The following is a 20,774-nucleotide window of genomic DNA, read 5'->3' on the forward strand; positions in this document are numbered from 1 at the left end:
CTGAAGCTTTATTTCAACAGGCCAGTTGAGAAGCCATAATTCCATTGATACCTTAATGACATCAATAAATGCATGCGCGTCAAGACGTTGGTCTTACTGGATACTCAAGGGGAAATTCCATTGTATGATTTCTTAAATATTACGTTTCTGCATATTTTTCGACCATTATGATAAAATGTAACCATTCTGATATATCAAGAACCTCTTAAATAAGTAAAACACATAGCACATCGACAAGTCTCAGTGAGCTCCTTATCACTTAAGGTTCTTGAGGGACCCAACGTTCTTGGGTTTCCCATCAGATCTTAATTATGGTCACCTGAAACCTTCCAGACCATGGCTGGTGCTTCATCAGCTTCGCCTCAAACCAAATTCCGCCCCCGGCTTCTCCTCGTTCCGTTTATAATCTGCGTTTGCAGAATGGATCTTTTACGATACAAAATCCGCGCAACAAGAGCATCGATGACCTGATTCTTTCCACAAGACCGGTGGACAAACGACAGCAAACAACGAATTACCGCAGCAAACTAACATAAAGAGTAAGTATTCCCGAAAAATATACTGTCTGAAACCAAAAACAATCATCTGCTTTCATAAATCAACATTTCCGGTAAGAGTCTTTATTTACGGTCTTTATACCTAAAACACATCGCATCACAAATAGTGCCGGTACTAAATGCCAAAACCCATTCCGGATCATCCCAATCCTCATTCTTACGCTATCATTCATCATCCTTTTAACTTTAAGATGCTCTTCCACTTCCTCCGCTGAATTTTACACTTTTATTACCAAACACAGTAAAAGATACATCGTTCCCAGTCCAAATTACTGCCAGAAAAAATAAAGTTTTCATCATTGCAACATTTCCATTTTTTTTTTTAAAGCGATCTTCACTGGAGGATCATGGGAAAATGGACAACACAATGCATACAATGATCTTTGATGGTCAAAATTTGAAAATAGAAGTCTAATTGACTTAAAATGGAATATTTTAATAAAAATCATAATTTTTAGGTGCTGGATCCACTAAGGCTTCATCGCTGCCCCCATTTAAAGGAGTAGAAATTGTATGTGAATGGGGGTAACTATAGAGCTTAAGATTTAATAAAATAGCTTAAAATTTAGGAACTTGAGTCAGTTAAAAAAAAGTAAATTAAAGTCCCCCTTTGATCAAATAAAATATATGAACGGAGGGTACAACCTTATATTTTATTTAGCCCCTTAATGACAAGGCCCGTATATGTACGGTCTCAAAATGCATTGTTTTCAATGGGGATAGGGACCGCCCATTGTACTTAAGGGGTTAAAAAAATATAGATTATTATTTTATTGGAGATAATAAGAAACGAGACAAGTTCCTGGTAGCCACATTTCTGGTAGAAAAAAAAACATTTTCAGTTGTATTACTAACTATGAGAAGAAACATTGTTCATAGCCCAGGGGCAGCTGTCATCCGCCATCCCACGTGTCCAATTACGCACAATAAGAAGACCTCTGACTCGGAATTCATGTTTAAGTAACAAAGCAATTAGAAGCTCCGTTTATCTACTCACCTCCAGAGCGAGCTCTCTGTAATGCTTCCCAGGTTATAATCGTACAACTTCGTCAGGATTAGTATCACCTGAAGGCAAAGAAGGAGAGAGAGAGAGAAATCACAATTTGTCTGAAATAATTACTGTCTGGTAACAGGAAAGCATAATTGACCCAAAGGAATGATTAATGGACGCTTTATTCAAATAAAGAGATTTTGTGTGAACTGATAGGAGCCGGAGTAAGAAAAGACGCTGACATCACGTTGGTTTTAATTCAAGCCCATAAAGATGAAGGGTGAAGCCGGATTTGGAACCCAAGAGTCAAGGTTCCAAATAAATGAATGGAAAATCCAAAGATTTTGGTGAATAAACATGTTATGGCTGTAACGTAGGTAATACCAAAATTCCTGCCACTTTGGCCATGGTGGCTCTGACCTAAGCATACTAGGTTTGAAAAGCAGGTCTTGGGGAGACGCCAACCCCACTTCTGCAAAACCAGGGTTCATTGGGTCGGTTACAAGGAAAATGTAGTAAGTGACCCCAAAGGCTATAGGGCAGAAGGGAAGCCGCAGCTCCCACAGAGATTATATGCGGCCATGAAGACAGGTATCCGCAAGGAAAGACGGAGGGGGGTTACAGATGTAAGTGTAATCTGCATGGATGATGGGAGAGGGGATGAGGATGGTGGTAGCATGTATGAGTCTGTTAGTGTATAGTGGAAGTGTATAGTGTGAGTGAATGGTGTTAGAATGTGTTAGTGTATGGTGTTAGCATGAGTGTGTGTGTCTTTCAGTATTTGGTGTTAGCATGTGTGTATGGGTGGGTATGTGTGTTTTAGCGGTGTTGGCGTTTCAGTGGTGAGTCTATAGCTATTAGAGCCTGGAAGAGGGAAAGGAGGAGTATGTATGTATGTGTAAGTGTATGATGTTAAAGTGAATGGGGGTTAGAGAGAGTTTGCGTGTTAGTACGCCTAAACCTATTGCCCCCAACCCTAGGCTCGTGGCAAATGCCATTCCTACAGTAGAACTAAGACAGAGAAAGTAGGGGAAATGGGATGATCAGAGCTACTGTTTTTTCCCAAATCAGTTTTCAAGAGACATGAACATTTAGTTCCTGCTACAAATTCTCTTACAGGAAGCAAAAGGCTGGGGGTCCAGCCAAGGACAGCGCCCCCAAGTGTCCATGTTTAGGAGAGAGCGTTTCTCTTCAGGATTTTTATTTATAGATTAAACGGTGTAAATACAATAAATTATTCTTCTTTTAAGTGCCCCACTCAGTTACACAAACAGCCACCTATGGGGCACAAAGGCACATTAGGTGTCTTGGTAAAGCCCCGCCCCCTCCATGCCACTAACCACACCCCTTAAAACAAAAGTGCCCCTCTTCTCATTTATTACTATGTGATATTATTGCATTTGTTTTTAACACAAATAAAGAAAAAGATAAAAACATTAAAGGATGTGACTTCCGCCGTGCTGTAAAGTGAGCCATAGATTAAGTTGCAATCATTTACCCAGCTGTCTGGCGCACAAAGAGTTACTTTTTATTTAAAAAGAGAAAAACCATGAATCACTAGGATGGGACACGTCGTTACCATTTGTTAATATAATCCCCTTCGGGGGGACATCAGGCACTATAAGCGGATCCATAGGTATTTCCATTAGCCGCCTGTGACTTAATCCATTTATTCGTAATCACTTTGCTGCAGCCCGTATTACACGTGAACTCTAGCTCGCCCTCTCATACGCGCACTCTAATGGAATCAGGTGCTTTCCAATAAGAGACTGGTTTCTGTAGGGCGCATGAAACCTCCTGTCACTGGCGGCGAAAACACACTTGCTTCAAACAGTTGAAGTTCGGAACTCTTGGAATATTTCAGCATTTCATTTGCCCAAAAAGAACTATTTGTCATGATTCAAGATTCAATGTAGCACAGAAGAGAGCAAAAGTATCCTCTCCCGACCCTTTTCAATGAACAAGAAATCTCTTCCCAAACAGAACAAAAATAATGGGTTTTTTACTCAATCACAGAGTAATGGATGAATGGGCAGATTCTCAGCAGTTTTCCTCCAATCTCAGGGTCTCAGAGTGAATATACAGATCCAAAGGGGTTTTCCTCTAATCCTATGGTCTCACAGTGAATTGGGAGATCCTCAGGCATTTCCTCCAATCTCAGGGCTTCTGGTGAATAGGGAGATCTTCAAGGGTTTTCTTCCAATCTCAGGGGCTCTGGTGTATAGCCAAATCCTCAGGGTGTTTCCCCAATCTCGGGTCTTGGATGAATGGGCAGATTCTCAGGGTCACACAGTCTTGAGCTGACTCCTTCATTTTCTTGAACACAGGTGAATTCAGATTATCTTTACCTCCTGGCAAATCATGGTTTCCATAAGGGCCGTAAGTAGAGCCATTTGGTGCTGCTATAGTAAAATGCACCAATAATGTCTGTGGTGGACAATTAAAAGGATATTTAAAGAGTATTAGGGTCAGAACAATTAAAAAGCCCCCCGGATATAATTCACGTACCCAAGAAAAAGATGGCTCTTCGGAAGCTTCCAATTTTGGAAGAACTGTTGCCGTTTGATGTTGGACTCCCAGAGTCGTAGCCATTTTGTAAAACTTCTTAATTAAGGACAAATCTATGAATCTTTGCTAAGATCTCGTCCCAAACACTGAACTCTAATGAAACCATAAACTTGTGTCAGAAACAGAGAAATTGGCTGTTAGCAAAATGAAATATTAGTAATTAGATCATCCCGCCACTCTTTTTATAGTATTTATTTACATTTTATGGGTAAATGATGTAAAAATGCCATCTAGAATTTGTATAATCTGCTTTTTCATTATGAAAAAAAATATCATTGAATCTGAAGGATATTTCATGTAATATTTTAATGGAAAAAAAAAAAATCTATATCATTTTATATAATTCATCATTTATTTAAGACTGATTAATACATCCAGTAATCTGCGTCAATCACAAACGCTCAACCTTTGCAGCAGGTGTTATAGTGTTGAATACAAGTCCTATTATCCATTAAAGTTGCCCACAACAAGGAGGAGACCATAATCTAAAACTATGGAGGCTTTACTTTGCTGAGAGGGTGGTAGATAAGTGGAACAGCCTCCCAGCAGAGGTGGTAGAGGGTAATACAGTGAGGGGTTTAAACATGCATGGGATAGACATACGGCTCCTGAATCTAAGACGAGACCAACGACTGATTAAGGTTTGAGTCTTTACAGCAGGAGAAACGGGCGAGTAGACGGGGGCCGCATGGGGCCGATCTTATGTTTTATATATAAAGCGTTCCCCTATTCACTGATCACCGCGTTATTGAGTTTATTTATCCACGTGATATTCTAGACGAGCACCGGAGCTTGGACAGTAGATTCCGAGCGTTTGATCTATGCTTTGAGTACTCGAGTTCTCTGCAATGTATGGGGGCTGCCAGGAACGTCTAATAAATCACGCGGACAGACGCTTCGCTCAAACGCCTTACAGCTAAAGTATCAAACCGCAGTAACACCATCGAGACTTTATACAAAGCACTTTGGGTAACTCGGTAGCAAGTTTGGCTTTCTTGTTCTGCACCGAGGTGAGTGTGAAATAGAAGCGAACGGAAACAATGGATTTTACACTTAAATATAATATTATTATTATTATTATTATTTTTTTATAGCGCCATCTAATTCCGTAGCGGAGTACAAAGGGTACCATAGGCTAGATTTTGTAGGGTATATACTGTAATAATTCATAGGGGAACCCCCACCTATGGCACATCAGATTTGTGATGGATAAAGCGGACTTGGGGGTCTTAAAGAGATCCCCTCCCCCATGCACAGAAAGTGATCCCATTGACCAGTGAGTGGTGAAAATATTTCTACAACAGAGGAGGCAAGGAGCTCCGGCTTCTACCCTAGTACTCTTTTAATAATGTATATGACGCACTTTAATATGCATTATTTTTTGGAATAGCTCCCTGGGACATTAAACTGCCCCCGATTACAACTGCATGGATTCAACATACAATCTCAATTAATCAAAACCCAAGAGAACACAAGAGAAACGTCATCTTAATCAAGGGGTGACTGGTAGCGCCCCCCAGTACCCCCTTCTGCTGCTGCCGTCCTAGTTGCAGAGTGATGTCATACCCCGGCACATAATGCATCTGCTGGAGGTACAGGGGAGGGGCAGATCACCCAAGAGGGCCGCCCCGGACCCGTCGCTCTAAACCTAAGCAGAATATGTCTCTGTAAGGTCCACTAAGCCTCTGTGGAATATGATGTATCCAAAACTGATGACATTACAAAGAAAAAAGTATTTTAAGTCGCTGGGTCAGAAGCGTCGTCAAACAACTCCGAAAAAAACTGCTGAATGTTTTTGCCTCCAAGCTACTGAGATTCGCTTGACAAGTCTGTCCATCAACGTGCCCCCTACCACAATGAATTGCCACAATTACAACACCACTAAAACATAAAAGCTTACCCATCGTAAGCCGCAGACGCATCCTAATCCACGTTCCTACCAGACCTGCTCTCAAGAACTAAAAAGACCCCCCCTCTTTGTTTGTTTGTTTGTTTGTTTGTGTACTTATGCCATCGAGAGCCACGCGTTAGCAGGATTTATCGGAGGTATAATAATTACGAGGCTGCAGATCAGCAGGAAAAGATGATCCCAATACATCGAAACGTAGCTGGCAGCTGGAGTGAACATCGCTCATTTCCACCCGAATGACAAGCGAGCTTAAAACACAATTACAATTTGCAAGCGAAACACTTTGGCAAAATGAAAGCGCATGCTGATGTGTTTACTGTGCGATACGCTATAATCCAAGAAATCTATCCTCTCATCATCAAGGGCAAATAGGATCCATCATTCCCTGGGAGAGGGTGGTTTAGTCTTAACACGTTGGTGCCCAGATCTTCCCAGACGACGTACAATGACTTCGCGATGCTACAGGCAGGTTGCTACGTTGTTACTGACATAGGATGTTCATTTTGTTACAGCTTCCAGAGATGGTATGGTTTCTCTGTATATCTTTGTGCATATTTACAGGTTCTGACCAAACCTTAGGGTTAACCCCTCTCCCGTCACACAGGAGGCTCATTAATGGTGTCCGGCGAGGGCTTTAACCCCTTCAGCCCCCTATAGGCGTACCGGTACGTCCATAAAACGCATCTAAAGAAACCTCTGGGACTGAAGGGGTTAAATTGCTTGAGAGTCGCAGTGTGTTAAGGCGCAGTGCAGTCCCCCTGATTCAGCTCCTTGGTAAGCAATATAGCCGTAAAAAATGAGTTAGGAATCGCCAAACTTGGGGTCCTTTGACGTAGTGGGGGGCGAAGCCATATATGGTCATATAGTGTGACGGAATCCCCAATATTTATGCCTCGGAAAGATCCTTTGAATATTGTTTACTGGATGCGTGGTGATCTCTTGCTTTGTTGTGTTCCTGAGATGTTAAGCCGTTTTATATTTGAAGTTTTAAGTTTTTTTTTAATTTTAAGAAAAAAACGTACATTAATGGCAGTGTTTTTTTTACAACATAAATCCTACATTTTACTATTCTGTTCACTAAATTATCCTTTCGAATGGTCTTCACAGGTTGAAATAATCAATATATATTTATTAGAAGGCCCCTGAATGTGTATACCATGGGAGCAGCCATCTTAACTTCCTATTCTCAGTATCTTCAGAGTTATTCCTCCCCATTATGTTATCTCTCCTCTATTGTTAAGTTGATAATTGCTGCTGAATAGTTCGGGGAGATTTTGTAAGGGTGAATGGAGGAGAAGGGAGAGAACTTCAGGACAGGAGACTGATTAGATACCGGGAAATGTTTGCATGCAGTGGTGTATTAGCTGCAAATTAAACAAGATGATCTAAAAGTTATTAAAGTGCCTCTTTTGCTTGAATTTTACATTTATCCCTGGCCTTGTATTGGTTGAAATATTTAGGAAATAGTCTAAAGTGGAAAATGTAGGGACTACAAAAAACATTAACACATTAAACATTAAAACATTTAATAATAACAATTAAAAAATAGAATCCAGTTAATAAAACACCCCCAAAAAATATTCACTTTGTATCTATAACTACTTTCATTGAATATTATTATTTTTTTAAAACATTCTTTACATGTTTTCCTTAAATAAAAGAATATCTATCTATCTATCTATTTATCTATCTATTTCTCTATTATCTATCTATCTATCTATCATCTATCTATCTATCAATCTATCTATCCATCTATCTATCTATCTATCTATCTATCTATATATCTATCTCTCTATTATCTATCTATCTATCAATCTATCTATCCATCTATCTATCTATCTATCTATCTATCTATCTATCTATCCATCCATCTCTCTATTATCTATCTATCTATCTATCTATCTATCTATCTATCTATCTATCTATCTATCAATCTATCTATCTATCTATCTATCATCTATTATCTATCTATCTATCTATCTATCTATCTATCTATCTATCTATCTATCAATCTATCTATCTATCTATCATCTATTATCTATCCATCTCTCTATTATCTATCTATCTATCAATCTATCATCTATCTATCTATCTATCTATCTATCTATCTATCTATCTATCATCTATCTATCTATCTATCTGTCTATCTATCTATCTATCAATCTATCTATCTATCTATCTATCTATCAATCTATGTATCTATCTATCTATCTATCATCTATCTATCTATCTATCTATCATCTATCTATCTATCTATCTATCTATCTATCTATCTATCTATCTATCTATCTATCTATCCATCCATCTATCTATCTATCTATCTATCTATCTATCTATCTATCTATCTATCTATCTATCTATCTATCTATCCATCCATCTATCTATCTATCTATCTATCTATCTATCTATCTATTTATTATCTATTATCTATCTAGATATATATCTTGCTTGTATCAATTTGATTTTAAAGATTCACAGGATACGGCCCAACTTTTATGGAACAGCCCTTACGAAAAAATTACTGCAGTTTTTCTGAAGTAATACTGCTATTTTTTGGACATGAAAAAACTGCAATACTGCACTTTTACTGCATTTGTACTTCACTGTGCTGCAGTTTTACTGCAGTTATTTTTGTACGGAAGTACAAATGCAATAAAGCTGCAGTAAATTGAAGCACAACTGTAGGTTTGCAATATAAAAAAAAAGTGCAGTAAATGTGCAGTATTGCAGTTTTTTCATGTCCAAAAAACTTCAGAAAAACTGCAGTAATTTTTTGTAAGGGAGAACCTTTGAAGCAAAAATCACGCGGGGTTAATGCCGCGTAGAAAAGACGCTCACTCTCGCTTATTCCAAATATTACAGAATTTGCAGCAAATTAATTGAATACTTTTGTGCTCTTTAAACAAATCGCTTCTTGGAAAGCAGTGGGGACCCAGGCGATAAATCACAGTTTAGTCCTCGGTCAATGGGAAGAGATATCCCTTGACAGAATTATTGAATGGGGTAAATGGCTGCAAAGCCAGGACAAGGGAGATAAGAGAGCTGCCCTTGAATAATTGACTTTTATTCTGCGCATGAACACAGGTAACATCTTTAAAAAAAAACAGAGAAAAAACACCCATCACCAGTAAAACAAAGCTTTTCTGTAAAAAAAAGATCCTAATATATATATTATATATTTTATTAATAACATAAATTTATATTATATATTAGACATTTTTGTTTTAAATGGTTAAAAAATATTTTTTCTAAAAAAAAAAAATAGTCATTTTTGTTTTAACCTAAATCATATTATTGCACCATAAAGTAAAATACAAACTTTTAAAGCAAGCTTCCAAGCTATATAATGTTATTCAGGGCCAGTTATTTCTAATTCTCTAATTCTCTCCAAAACAAATTATTTTACAAATTACATTTTATTGCCAAGGGTTACGCTCATCAACTTTGAGGATGAATATTGTTTATTATATTTCCTTTTAGTCTAGGAAAAATTATTATTTGTTTTATGTTGTTGACATCAGCCTTATCATGTGATATTCCTATCAGTGGACAAAACAAATGCTACAAAGTTATAGTATAGTAATAAAAATGTTACATTATGAAGTCATTTGCATATTCTTCTATTTCGAAAAAAATGTGGACAAAGAACGCTAAATGCTAAGCAAAAACTAAAATTGCTGCATTGCTTGCATTCTTCTATTTTTAAATAATGTGTTCAAAGGAGAAAAATTCGACTTTTAAAGCTTTTGCCCTTATTTTTCTTCTTTTATGATGATATATCACTCTCTTTGGGTAACCAAAGGGGTCACCCAAATTTTGATCTGTTAAGCATAATCATTTACTTGTTCCAAATAATAACAAAATTGTGATGTCACAACGCTCTAAAATATGATATAATGGTAGTTTGTTTTACCTTAACCTCGAAACCTGCAAAAAAAATTTCTGTATTTTGTTATATTATCTTATATTTTATTACCTTTATTATGATTATTATTATTATTATTTTATTTTTATTTATTTTTTATTGTTACTTACATTGAAGATTATGTATAAAAAGTGATTCTTATCCGTGGTCTTATCACCATGATGACATATAATGTTCCTGCCGATTGGGTCACCCAATTGGTTACTACAAAGTTACCCAAACAGGCATACTTTAATCTCTACCACCCCTGCTGGAAGGCTGTTCCACCTATCCACCACCCTCTTATTCAAGAAATACTTTCTCCTCTTACCCTAACCTACAGCTTATTTTGATGACTTTCACCTCCTTGGAAATAGACTTCCCTATTGTATGTTTTTGTAACCCTTTATGTATTAGTAACGGGCAGTACTTAATATATATGATCCGGCTAGAAATTATGGCAGGGAACATTTTTCTGTTTCAATAAAAAATAAATCTTCAAATTTACCCGACTAACATAGGAAGCAAATAAAAGGAAAAACTTGCAAATGAGATTTTACTGCGTTGGTATTTAAAGTGCAACGCGATGTAATCATCTTCGTACGACTTGTTGCCTTGGCAACATAAGACGACTGACATTAGCAGATGGGGAAAAAAAACATTCTGAAAACTGTATAGATTGGCTTTTCAGATCCGCACCAAATTTTACTCGAGAAAACTGCGATATCTAAAAAGTCAGCAAAGTTGGCGTAGTTAACTTCTGACATCATCTCCCGCCGCTCAGCAGAAAGGACGACGGCGCAGAAGGGGTTCTGACAGACTGCGAAACAGCAGAAAATGCTGCCTCGGCCCCCGCGGCCCAGAATGGGGGTCTGTGTCCTGGTTTTGATCTGAGTGGCTTATTTTTCTCAGAATATGTCATTGCGCATGAGCAAAAAACAGTACTCACCATCGAGAAATAAATACATAAATGTCATTTGCAGCAGATTATATTAGTGTACAGCGCTGCAGAATATGATGGCGCTATATGTTTATATACCTATGAGCCATGCAGTACTACCAAGCTAGGGGGCAGATATTTACATTTTAAGTTATTAAAGATAACAATAATAATAATAATAATAATAATAATAATAATAATAATAAAAATAATAATAATAATAGTTGTATTTATTTATAGATATATATAATAATAAATTGATTAAAATATTATTTATTATTATTATACATGTCACTGAATTCTGTTGATTTTATGTGTTTTTTTTGTTTAATCATTACATTCTGTGGGTAAATTCCACCATATTTTTTTTTTTACCAAAGTAACAATTTTTCATATTTATAATCTTATATCTCTCTTTTTTTTTACATTTAAATATATATATATATTTTTTTTTTTAATTAATATATATTTGTGTTAGTAGCGCACGTACGATCGGTGACATCATTTAGAACAGACGGGCAGGCGATATTCTATTAACAAAAATCTTTGAACGCCTTTTTTCTTTTGTCTAATATGATCGGCGAGTCTAGCTTCTTTAGAATGCGGAGTATTATTTATCCCGCAACCATGTTTAATCCGACTGCACAAGCTATAAAGGAATCGCGGGGGAAATGGAGTCTTGGTCGGAGATAAGAAAAAGTCTGATTTTATTGGTAAACTTCATTGCGGCGGTCATGGAGGGACGCACGCAGAGGGACATTAACCCCTTAATGACAAAGCCCGTACATGTACGGGCTCAAAATGCATTGTTTTCAAGGGGTTTTGGGACCGCCCATTGTCCTCAAGGGGTTAATATCACAGACAAGCCTACTCAGCCGCAGAAAGCCCGCGTGGAATTCCCAAATAAATTCACGCTTCTTACGCTGAAACATTTCCCGGCAAAGTCAAGAGCATCTTGGGACTAATTGGGGTAGGAAAGGTCATGTTTTAAGACATTTTTTTTATACATAGTAATTTGTTAGATTTAGGTGTCACGCTGTCAGTAACTCGACGCGGGAAATCGCGGGCATCTTATTTCCCCCCCCCCGTGTCTTTCGCTAGAAGATTCTTGTCCCGTAAGGAATATAAAATGTGCTTCCCTTTTTTCAACGACGGGTTGAACTACGGAACGAGAGGTTTCATTCGTTTACAGAGTAACGATTAGGTTGCTGATCTCAAATAATCCCCGTAACAAGCGATCTGGGATTTTAATTCTACTTACATCGTTAGCTCTTTTTTTTTGCCGTAATAAATTCCCTCCGCGATTATGGAAAAATAAATATATAAGACAAGGTCAAGTGCAAACCACGGGAGATGGATCCAAACTTCATGCCCTCACCTTTAATCAAGCAGTAGGTTACATTGAAACATAGAATTAGCCTGCAGATCGGCCCCATCCGGCCCCCGTCTAGTCGCCTGTTTCTCCTGCAGTAAAGACTCCAACCTTAATCACTCGTTGGTCTCGTCTTAGATTCAGGAGCCGTATGTCTATCCCATGCATGTTTAATACCCTCACTGTATTACCCTCTGCCACCTCTGCTGGGAGGCTTCTTTATGTTACATCTATATCATTAAATCAGTGAGCTGGCCATGTATAATGTATAGCTAAAGCAATTCATTTTTTCAGTCACCTCATCCATAATTATACATTATACAATGAATAGTCAAATGGGTTAAAACCACAACTCTCGCTTTTCCATCAGAATTTTGAAAAATGTAGGCGCATCTATTGACATCCATCACATCTACACATACACATTCATGCTCGCACTTACACATTCATGCTCACACATACACATTCATGCTCGCACTTACACATTCATGCTCACACCTAAATGCATTCATGCTCACACACACTTATACATACACACACACGCTGATACATACAATTACACATTCATGTTGTAGACACACAGCGATGATGTTGATGAATAAGGTTGTGAAAGATGACATTTGATGGAAAGTCTACTTTTTACCCAAGGAAACATCGTGTTTCCAGGGCTAAGATTCAGCAGCCGGTTTCATCTTGAGCATTGTGATTTTTACCGTGTGTTATCGCTCATGGGGTAATGATGCAGAATAAGTAAAGGTACCTATTGAGTTCCTGAACCTCACTTTTTTTGTCCCAAACCCTGGAAGGATATTCCACAGGCAGTAATTAAATATTCTTCCCATGATAGGTTATATAGGTCGGAAGCTGCAAACCATTTTCCAGTACCTTTGCGAGTCAATTTTCTTGCATGCCTCAGGCTTTCAAACTGCAAACTGGTGAACCTCATAAATATAAAACTCTGAATCTGTGGATATCTCTAAATATGTAATTATGTCCTTTTCCTCGCGGTGGCAGAAATGTGATATTACCGGAAGCCATAGAGCATCCCTACCGGGCATGTAGATAGGAGATGGAAATACTTTTAATTGTTCTAATATATGAAGCAGAAAAGTACAGAAATCCAAGTGTAGTGCAAGCGTGTAAGTATTCATGTGTATGTGTGAACATGGGTGCGTATGTGCTAGTATGTATGAGCATGTAGGTGTAAATGTTTCTGTGTGATCATTGGTGTGTGTTTGCGTGTATGGATCTGTAAATGTGTGTGAGCATGGATGTGTATGTATAAGCACATGTTAGCATTAGGTGTTAGTAAATATGTGTGATGGTGCGAGTGTGTAAGTCTGTGAAAATGTGTGCCAGTGCATATGTGAGCTATTCTGGGGGAAGGAGATAAGTTGCCAAAGAGTACACCAAATTAGCCTCAGGCCCCAGAAGGTTAACAATGATCACCTTTGTCTCTACATCCACTTTATACACGGATCCCTTGAAAGTAATTGCCCGCTGTACAGGACAACCTTTAGACAAAACTTTTCCCCCCTGATGGTAGAGTTAGGGTTTTTTTTTTTTTTGCTTTCCTTTGGGTCAAGAATAGGAAAGTTAGGAAGAAGGGTCGAACTTGATGGACTTGGGCCTTTTTAAACCTTATTTACAAAGTAGCTATAAGACATGATCAAATGCAGAAGCAAATAATGGAAGAAACAGCTAAAAACAGAGGAGCCTACAGTTCCAAAATAACCGAGGTTCAAAAAGTCATCATGTCTTTGTGATCTCTCAAACTTTTCGAATGTTGATTGTTTTTGCTTCAAAAGGTAAAAAAAAAATAAAGAAATGTTGTTGACTCCGATATAACAATCAGATGTCTCGCTGGATTAAAGCTCTACCTTTATATTGATTCTTGTAGCTGCATCAGGATTTACTGGGAGAACAAATCTCTTCTGATGAGCAGGCGCCTGGATTGCATTGAGGATTTGGGATTTTTATCTAGATAAAACATAAAGTGCATAAAAAAGCAACAATGTAGCCATGAAACCAAAAATATTATATTTTACTAAAATGTGTCCCATTCGGCCCCATGTAGTCGCCCGTTTCTCCTGCTTAATCTCCTTAACCAGTCGTTGGTCTCGTCTTAGATTCAGGAGCCGTATGCCTATCCCGCGCATGTTTAAATCCCCTTACTGTATTGGCCTCTACCACTTCTGTTGGGAGGCAGATTCAATAATGCGACTTTACATTTTTGGAGTTACAAAAGAGGGCATTCGAGGTCATTGTGAATTCTCCCGGTAAATCTTCCCTATCCATAGACACGCAGACTTCCGGGGCACGGTGTTGCATATACACATTTTATGTAGATGTATAGCGTAGTTTGGTTTTGTCATACGCTTTGGGCATTTTATTAATATTAATGTACAAGCCGTTGCAACCCGTGCTCCATTTGTAAGCTACGCTTGACACATAGGTACCCGGGGCAGACCTTTCAGCCGACATAAATTACTCGCTTTGGACTGATTTGACGTCGACTAATGTTCCTCCATTTGTCAGGTGGCCGGTAGGCCATGCATCTTTCTGCGACGTTCCTTCGCATTCCTCATTCAAGCCTTGAGCATCTGGAACACTCGCCCTTCCCTGCTTTGATTCCTTGAGAGATGATGTTATTACTAAATTTCTGGTTTCAGGCGTCACCGATGACGATGATTAATAAGGCTGCAAACCGAGCGTCCCCGGATCATAATGTACAAAATTAGTGCGTGGACTCTCTGTGACCAGGAGGGACTCGCGCTCCCTGTCGGTGTGTACCACGCATTTCGCTTTAGGATAAAATCCGCGGAGTTTTCACAACTCAGTAGACATATTTCTTCTACAAGAGTAACTGGAACATTTAAGCTAAACTAACAACAGCCTAGTCAACCAGACAGTCGCATGTTTACAGAGACGTGCCTGCCGGCCGCGAACCTAATAATGCTCAATATTTATCTCTACGTATGAGAATCGCTGGCCTTAAAGAATAGTTTGTTGAGGGATCCAGCCATAGAGGTTTATGAATTATTTACAATATCACATATAGTTTGTTATTTCCGCCTTGGCTTTGATTTAAGTTAATAATATAGAGGCTCAGCGCTATTTAAATTACCTCTCATTCCAACTCAAATGGGATGAGGAGGGGGTAATGGACAACCCCTCCTTGGTTAATAGGGGGACCCCCATTTTTATTTCCAACATAATTATTTGTTTTTAACTTTTTAAAATTATTTGTCACATAGTGAATAGTTTTGCGAGTTATAGGCGAGGACAAGCAAGTTCCCATTGAACTCGAATGCCCTCACCTGTAACTCGAAAATGTAAAGTCCCATTATTGAATCAGCAAATTGTTTTGCGAGTGTTAGCATCCGAAGATGAGTCTGGTCAGTAGAATTATTTAGCAGACTTGGCCTAATTTGTGGAGTGATACTGAGAACCAATCTGACTTACAGGTTTGGATAACGTTCAAGTGACGGCACTCATTGCCCAACAGGACCAGATGAGACATACTGCTTTCCAAGAGACGTTTGCTCCATATGAACATGTGCTGCATTTTTGGACTGTACAGTTTAATCCCAGCTTTAAAAAAAACCTGCGGGTTTTAATGTAAAATTTTTAATTGGAAGATATTAAACCTATCAGGTCATTCGTATGAATGAATTCAGAAATCTGGATTTTTAATCAAAACCTTTTCATTATGTTTGACATTTTTTTCAGTCTTTATACAAAATGAAGTACTGAGTGTTTTTAATTTTCTTCTTCTTGTATAAATGACCACATTAGAGTGAACCTTACCTAAAGGGTTTCATTCCTTCTTTGTAGCAGCTAAACCCTCTTCTGTACTTCTGCTTCCTCCACCAGGGGAAGTATTGTCGCCCCTTGACTTTCTAGAACCTCAGGAGGTCCACAGAAAAAAAAAGACCTGGACTGGCCATCTTGAATAGTGGGCATACCTGGGAACTCCGGCTACCTGGAGCCTACCCTTGTGGGATGAAGTCATTGGGCAGTCCCGCTGATGTTGGAGGGTGGTCCCGTTGACTTTGATGCCCTCTGACGTCAGTGGGCATTCCAGCTGCTATCAGTGGGTGTGGGGTGTGTGAAGAACTCGCTCCCGTGACTCGGGGGATTCGGGTGTTGACCCGGAGAACCAGAGAACTTCTCCTACCGAGAAAGTTCCCAGGTATGCCAGTGGGCCCATGGCAACATTGCCCCATACAAGTCCAATCTGATCCGGTGCTACACTAAACGGTCACCGGATGGAGATGCCGGCCTCACAAAAAAAAAACAATTCCAGTGTGAGAATATTAAAATTGGGACCTCCAAGGCGCATTGAGACGTAGACATTCTAAGATAAAGGCATTAGTTTCAAATCAACAAAAAAAAACCTACAATGCGTTTAAAAAGCTTCAATCAGAAACTCAGATTGTATCGAACAAAAGGGGCTTTTATTAGCTGTCAGCGAGCTCCGTATTCCGTGTTTCTGAAACATGTAACACTTCATTGTGTGTAACACGAGGCCACGTAGGCAGAGACATTAATACGAGATGTTTTCCCGACTCCCACGTGTCGAATTATTCCAACCCTAAAGCGACTTAACTCCTTATGCTCGAGACTGGCAGGTTCAACAACAAGCTTCCGTAACTATGGTATATCAGCACAGTAATTATTAGTTTTGGTTTTAATTTGAGCAAATGTTTTCTAAAACTTTGCAGCGTTTCTGGCATGAATCGAGACGCCAGCTAGGAAGGGATTAAGATCCCGCTGATCGGAATCGTTGAGCGCTGGACTCGGATATAATGTGGCAGAGCTCACCACTCGCACCATATGTTTGTTTATTTGCATTTATTATGCCCGGTGAATTTGTTGATTCCATTATTATCCCATGTCGGTACTCAATGAAGGTCTCATTATTCATTCAAGGAATGGCGTCGGACCTAAAACGCAATCTCAAGAAATAGAAAACCATAGTTTGGGCAAATACGAGGATATTGATGGGTGTTGGGGAAGAGGCTGAAGTTCAGGCAGGGCAGAGAAGTGTTAAGTGAAGTAAACCAGGAGAGGTCCGACAGGAGAGTCAGGAGGCAAAACCAGGCCAGGAGGTCAGGGCAGGTAGAATTCAAACAAATGTCAGTGGTACCAGCTGGGTCAGGAATGAACTAAGACCATAGAGTATCATCGGACCCTAGAGGCGAGGATCTGGCCCACAGAATGGGGACTGGGGCTCTGACGCAGGGATAACAAATAGACCTGGAGTAGGGTTGTAGGCCCAAAACCACAGCAATAACATAACATGAACAGATAGTTCAGAAAGCCAGCGCAGACAGGGTTAATGCTGTAAATGACTATTGTAGTTTTTGATTTTTATAGGCGTACAGAGGCCCTTTATCACTCCCATCACTCCTGGGTTCCAATGGCCCTTTATCACTCCCATCACTCCTGTGTTCCAATGGCCCTTTATCACTCCCATCACTCCTGTGATCCAATGGCCCTTTATCACTCCCATCACTCCTGTGTTCCGATGGCACGTTGCGTTCGCTGATCCAAGTTTAAGTTTGAAAGGCTCATTGATGGTTAGAAAACCCTCTTGCAATTATGTTAAAATGTCACAAAGTAACTTAAGAAAACTGTCACACAGCACCACAAAATATAAGTGTGTTTTATAAATCCATGAATAATAATGATACGAAAGAATAAAAAGTCTCATTGTGACATCACCCTGTATGTTTTTTGGCAGCCGCTGGCCTTAAAGCACCAGGGCCGCTTAGTCATCAGCAGCCCAGCCCTGGCTAATGCAATAAAACAGGTTCTGATGATGGATTGTAGATATTATAATTAGATGTATGGAAATCTGAAATCAATTTTTTATTTTCTCTTAAAAATAATGACGCGTTTGGCTTCAATCAGCTATCATTTCGAAAAGCCATAATTCACGACATTTCACCCAAAAAAAACCCTCCTTGGTTTTGAATGAACCACCAGCCTGCGGTCAGCAGTAATACCCGAAAGATACATCGTTTCCATCAATTGTCCCGTCTTGGCCTTTGCAACGGAGCAGAGCGTACTTTGTGATACTAATTTCCATTTCAAATGATAACATTTATCCGGAGCTTCTCCGGCGATTATGTAAAAGCTCTTATCACTTTATTAGTAACGTCACTTAAAATGACTGATTAGGCCTGTCTCGTTAACGAGCGCTATCAGCCGAATGAGCCTTTAACCAATTCCCCCAGGTAACCAACAGCCCGAAGTCACGTTTCTGTAAAACACAGCAGTGCAAAGAGATTAAAGCTTTACAGAAATTCCCAGAATTTGGTTCCGCCGCGTCTTCCGGAACGGATCTTCTAATTACTAATTTCACTCTAAAAAAAAAATTTCAAAAAAAAAAAAAAAAAGCCCAATACCAATCTACCTACAGTAGGAAAGTAAAAAAAAAAATGATACAATATAATTTTGGAGTTTAAGCCAAAAAAAAAAAAAAATTAGTAAATTAAATTCTAATGTTTAATCTTTTTATTCCCACTAAAGTAGAAGCTGCAGTTTCAACATCTGTTTAAATGGTTATTTTTGTGCAAGGGTCCTAGGAGTTAAACTTAATTTTTTTAGATTTTTTTAAAAAAAAAAATCCATATAATTGAAAAAAAATATTTTTTTCTCTTTTTTCAGTAATAATTGATATTAGTTTTAGTATAGCCACTATCCCTGGTATTTGTAAACTGATTTTTTTTTTTTGCTTTATTTTGAGGATTTTATTTTCTGCTGAAAAACACACAGAAATTGTGAATATTGTAATTTTTTTTTTTTATATGTACCTGTGGGCAAGGTGCACGGACCAGGCTGGATTTTTAGAGACGTTTTAGAGTCCCATACAGCCCCATCCATGAAAAACGCATTTTAAAATGCACTCTTATCTATAGCAGAAGCTGCAGCTCCCAAGCTGCAGAGCTGCAGTTACTGCCCCCTCCGTGGTGCCACTCTTGCGCTATTTTTTTTAAGTTAAATTTAAAGGGGACACAACTATCATATGCAGATATTAAAGCGCATGTGATGACTGGAGTGTCCCTTTAAGTATCCCATCAGTCGATGGCGTCTCCTTCGGAACCTTGATGTTCTGCTGAAGGCTGTCGGATCGGACTTTATAACCGCGGGAAAGCGTTCGGAATTTTCCGTGTTCTGTGTCTCTGGCAATTTGTATTAAAGCCGTTATTAGCATCACTGACATCATTTTGTATAAAGGCGGCAGGACATCCAGGAAATGCAAATTTATCAGCAAAACGGCCAAATTCTGATAAATGTTATATATTTATTTTTATTTTTTTGAGTGATATGTTTTTTATATGAACATGATAGCACTGGGAAAATTTCAGCGAATTACATAGAATTAGACAAGAGATCGGCCCCATTAGACCCCATCCAATCCATGTATGCTGGGAGGCAGTTCCATTTATCTACTACTTTTGCAAGTGCACTTATTGCTTATTTTGGGGGATTTTATTTAATTTTGAATACATGTTCTATTTTATGCTTTAACAAGCGCTATTATCTTAATAAAGTTCTAAAAAAACCTAAAATTGTCAATGCCTAACCGTATTTTAAGGATCGTAGGAACGTACAAGTCAATAATCTTTTTATATAGCATTTTTTTAAAGGTGGATTTTTATAAAAGTTTCTATTTTAAAAACATGGGGAAAAAAAAGATAGACAGTAATTATAAGGCTGTTGCGCTGTTACAGCACGGGTTGTGTTTTGCCTCACAGCGTGTTGTGTTCCCGCAGGGCTTTGCCTGGAGCTAATGCACCTTTTACTATTATCAGTGAATTTAAATACATGACCATTCAAAAGTTTGGGGTCACTTAGAAATGTCCTTGGTTTTTTAAAGAAAAGCAAATTCTGTTTGATAAAATAACATGAAATGGATCAGAAATCCAGCGCAGATGGGGTTAATGCTGTAAATGACTATTGTTGACGGAAACGGCTGATTTTTAATGGAATCTCTTCATAGGCGTACAGAGACCCTTTATCACTCCCATCACTCCTGTGTTCCAATGGCCCTTTATCACTCCCATCACTCCTGTGTCCCAATGGCCCTTTATCACTCCCATCACTCCTGTGTTCCAACAGCCCTTTATCACTCCCATCACTCCTGTGTCCCAATGGCCCTTTATCACTCCCATCACTCCTGTGTTCCAATGGCCCTTTATCACTCCCATCACTCCTGTGTTCCAATGGCCTTTTATCACTCCCATCACTCCTGTGTCCCAATGGCCCTTTATCACTCCCATCACTCCTGTGTCCCAATGGCCCTTTATCACTCCCATCACTCCTGTGTTCCAATGGCCCTTTATCACTCCCATCACTCCTGTGTCCCAATGGCCCTTTATCACTCCCATCACTCCTGTGTTCCAACAGCCCTTTATCACTCCCATCACTCCTGTGTCCCAATGGCCCTTTATCACTCCCATCACTCCTGTGTTTAAATGGCTAATTGATGTTTAGAAAACCCATTTTGCAGCCAGAAATG

General features: G+C 38.9%; 1 protein-coding gene across 1 annotated transcript in view; it reads right to left on the minus strand.

Annotated features, from left to right (window-relative positions):
- The window catches only part of SORCS1 (sortilin related VPS10 domain containing receptor 1), a 226,156-nt gene that overhangs the window by 150,293 nt on the left and 55,089 nt on the right, over positions 1-20,774 (minus strand). The window contains exon 2 of the mRNA XM_053450012.1: positions 1,555-1,622. Within this exon, the coding sequence (XP_053305987.1) occupies positions 1,555-1,622 (68 nt within the window). The remainder of the gene's footprint in view (positions 1-1,554; positions 1,623-20,774) is intronic.

Source organism: Spea bombifrons, chromosome 11, assembly GCF_027358695.1.
Source record: "Spea bombifrons isolate aSpeBom1 chromosome 11, aSpeBom1.2.pri, whole genome shotgun sequence".
Taxonomy (NCBI): Eukaryota; Metazoa; Chordata; class Amphibia; order Anura; family Pelobatidae; genus Spea; species Spea bombifrons.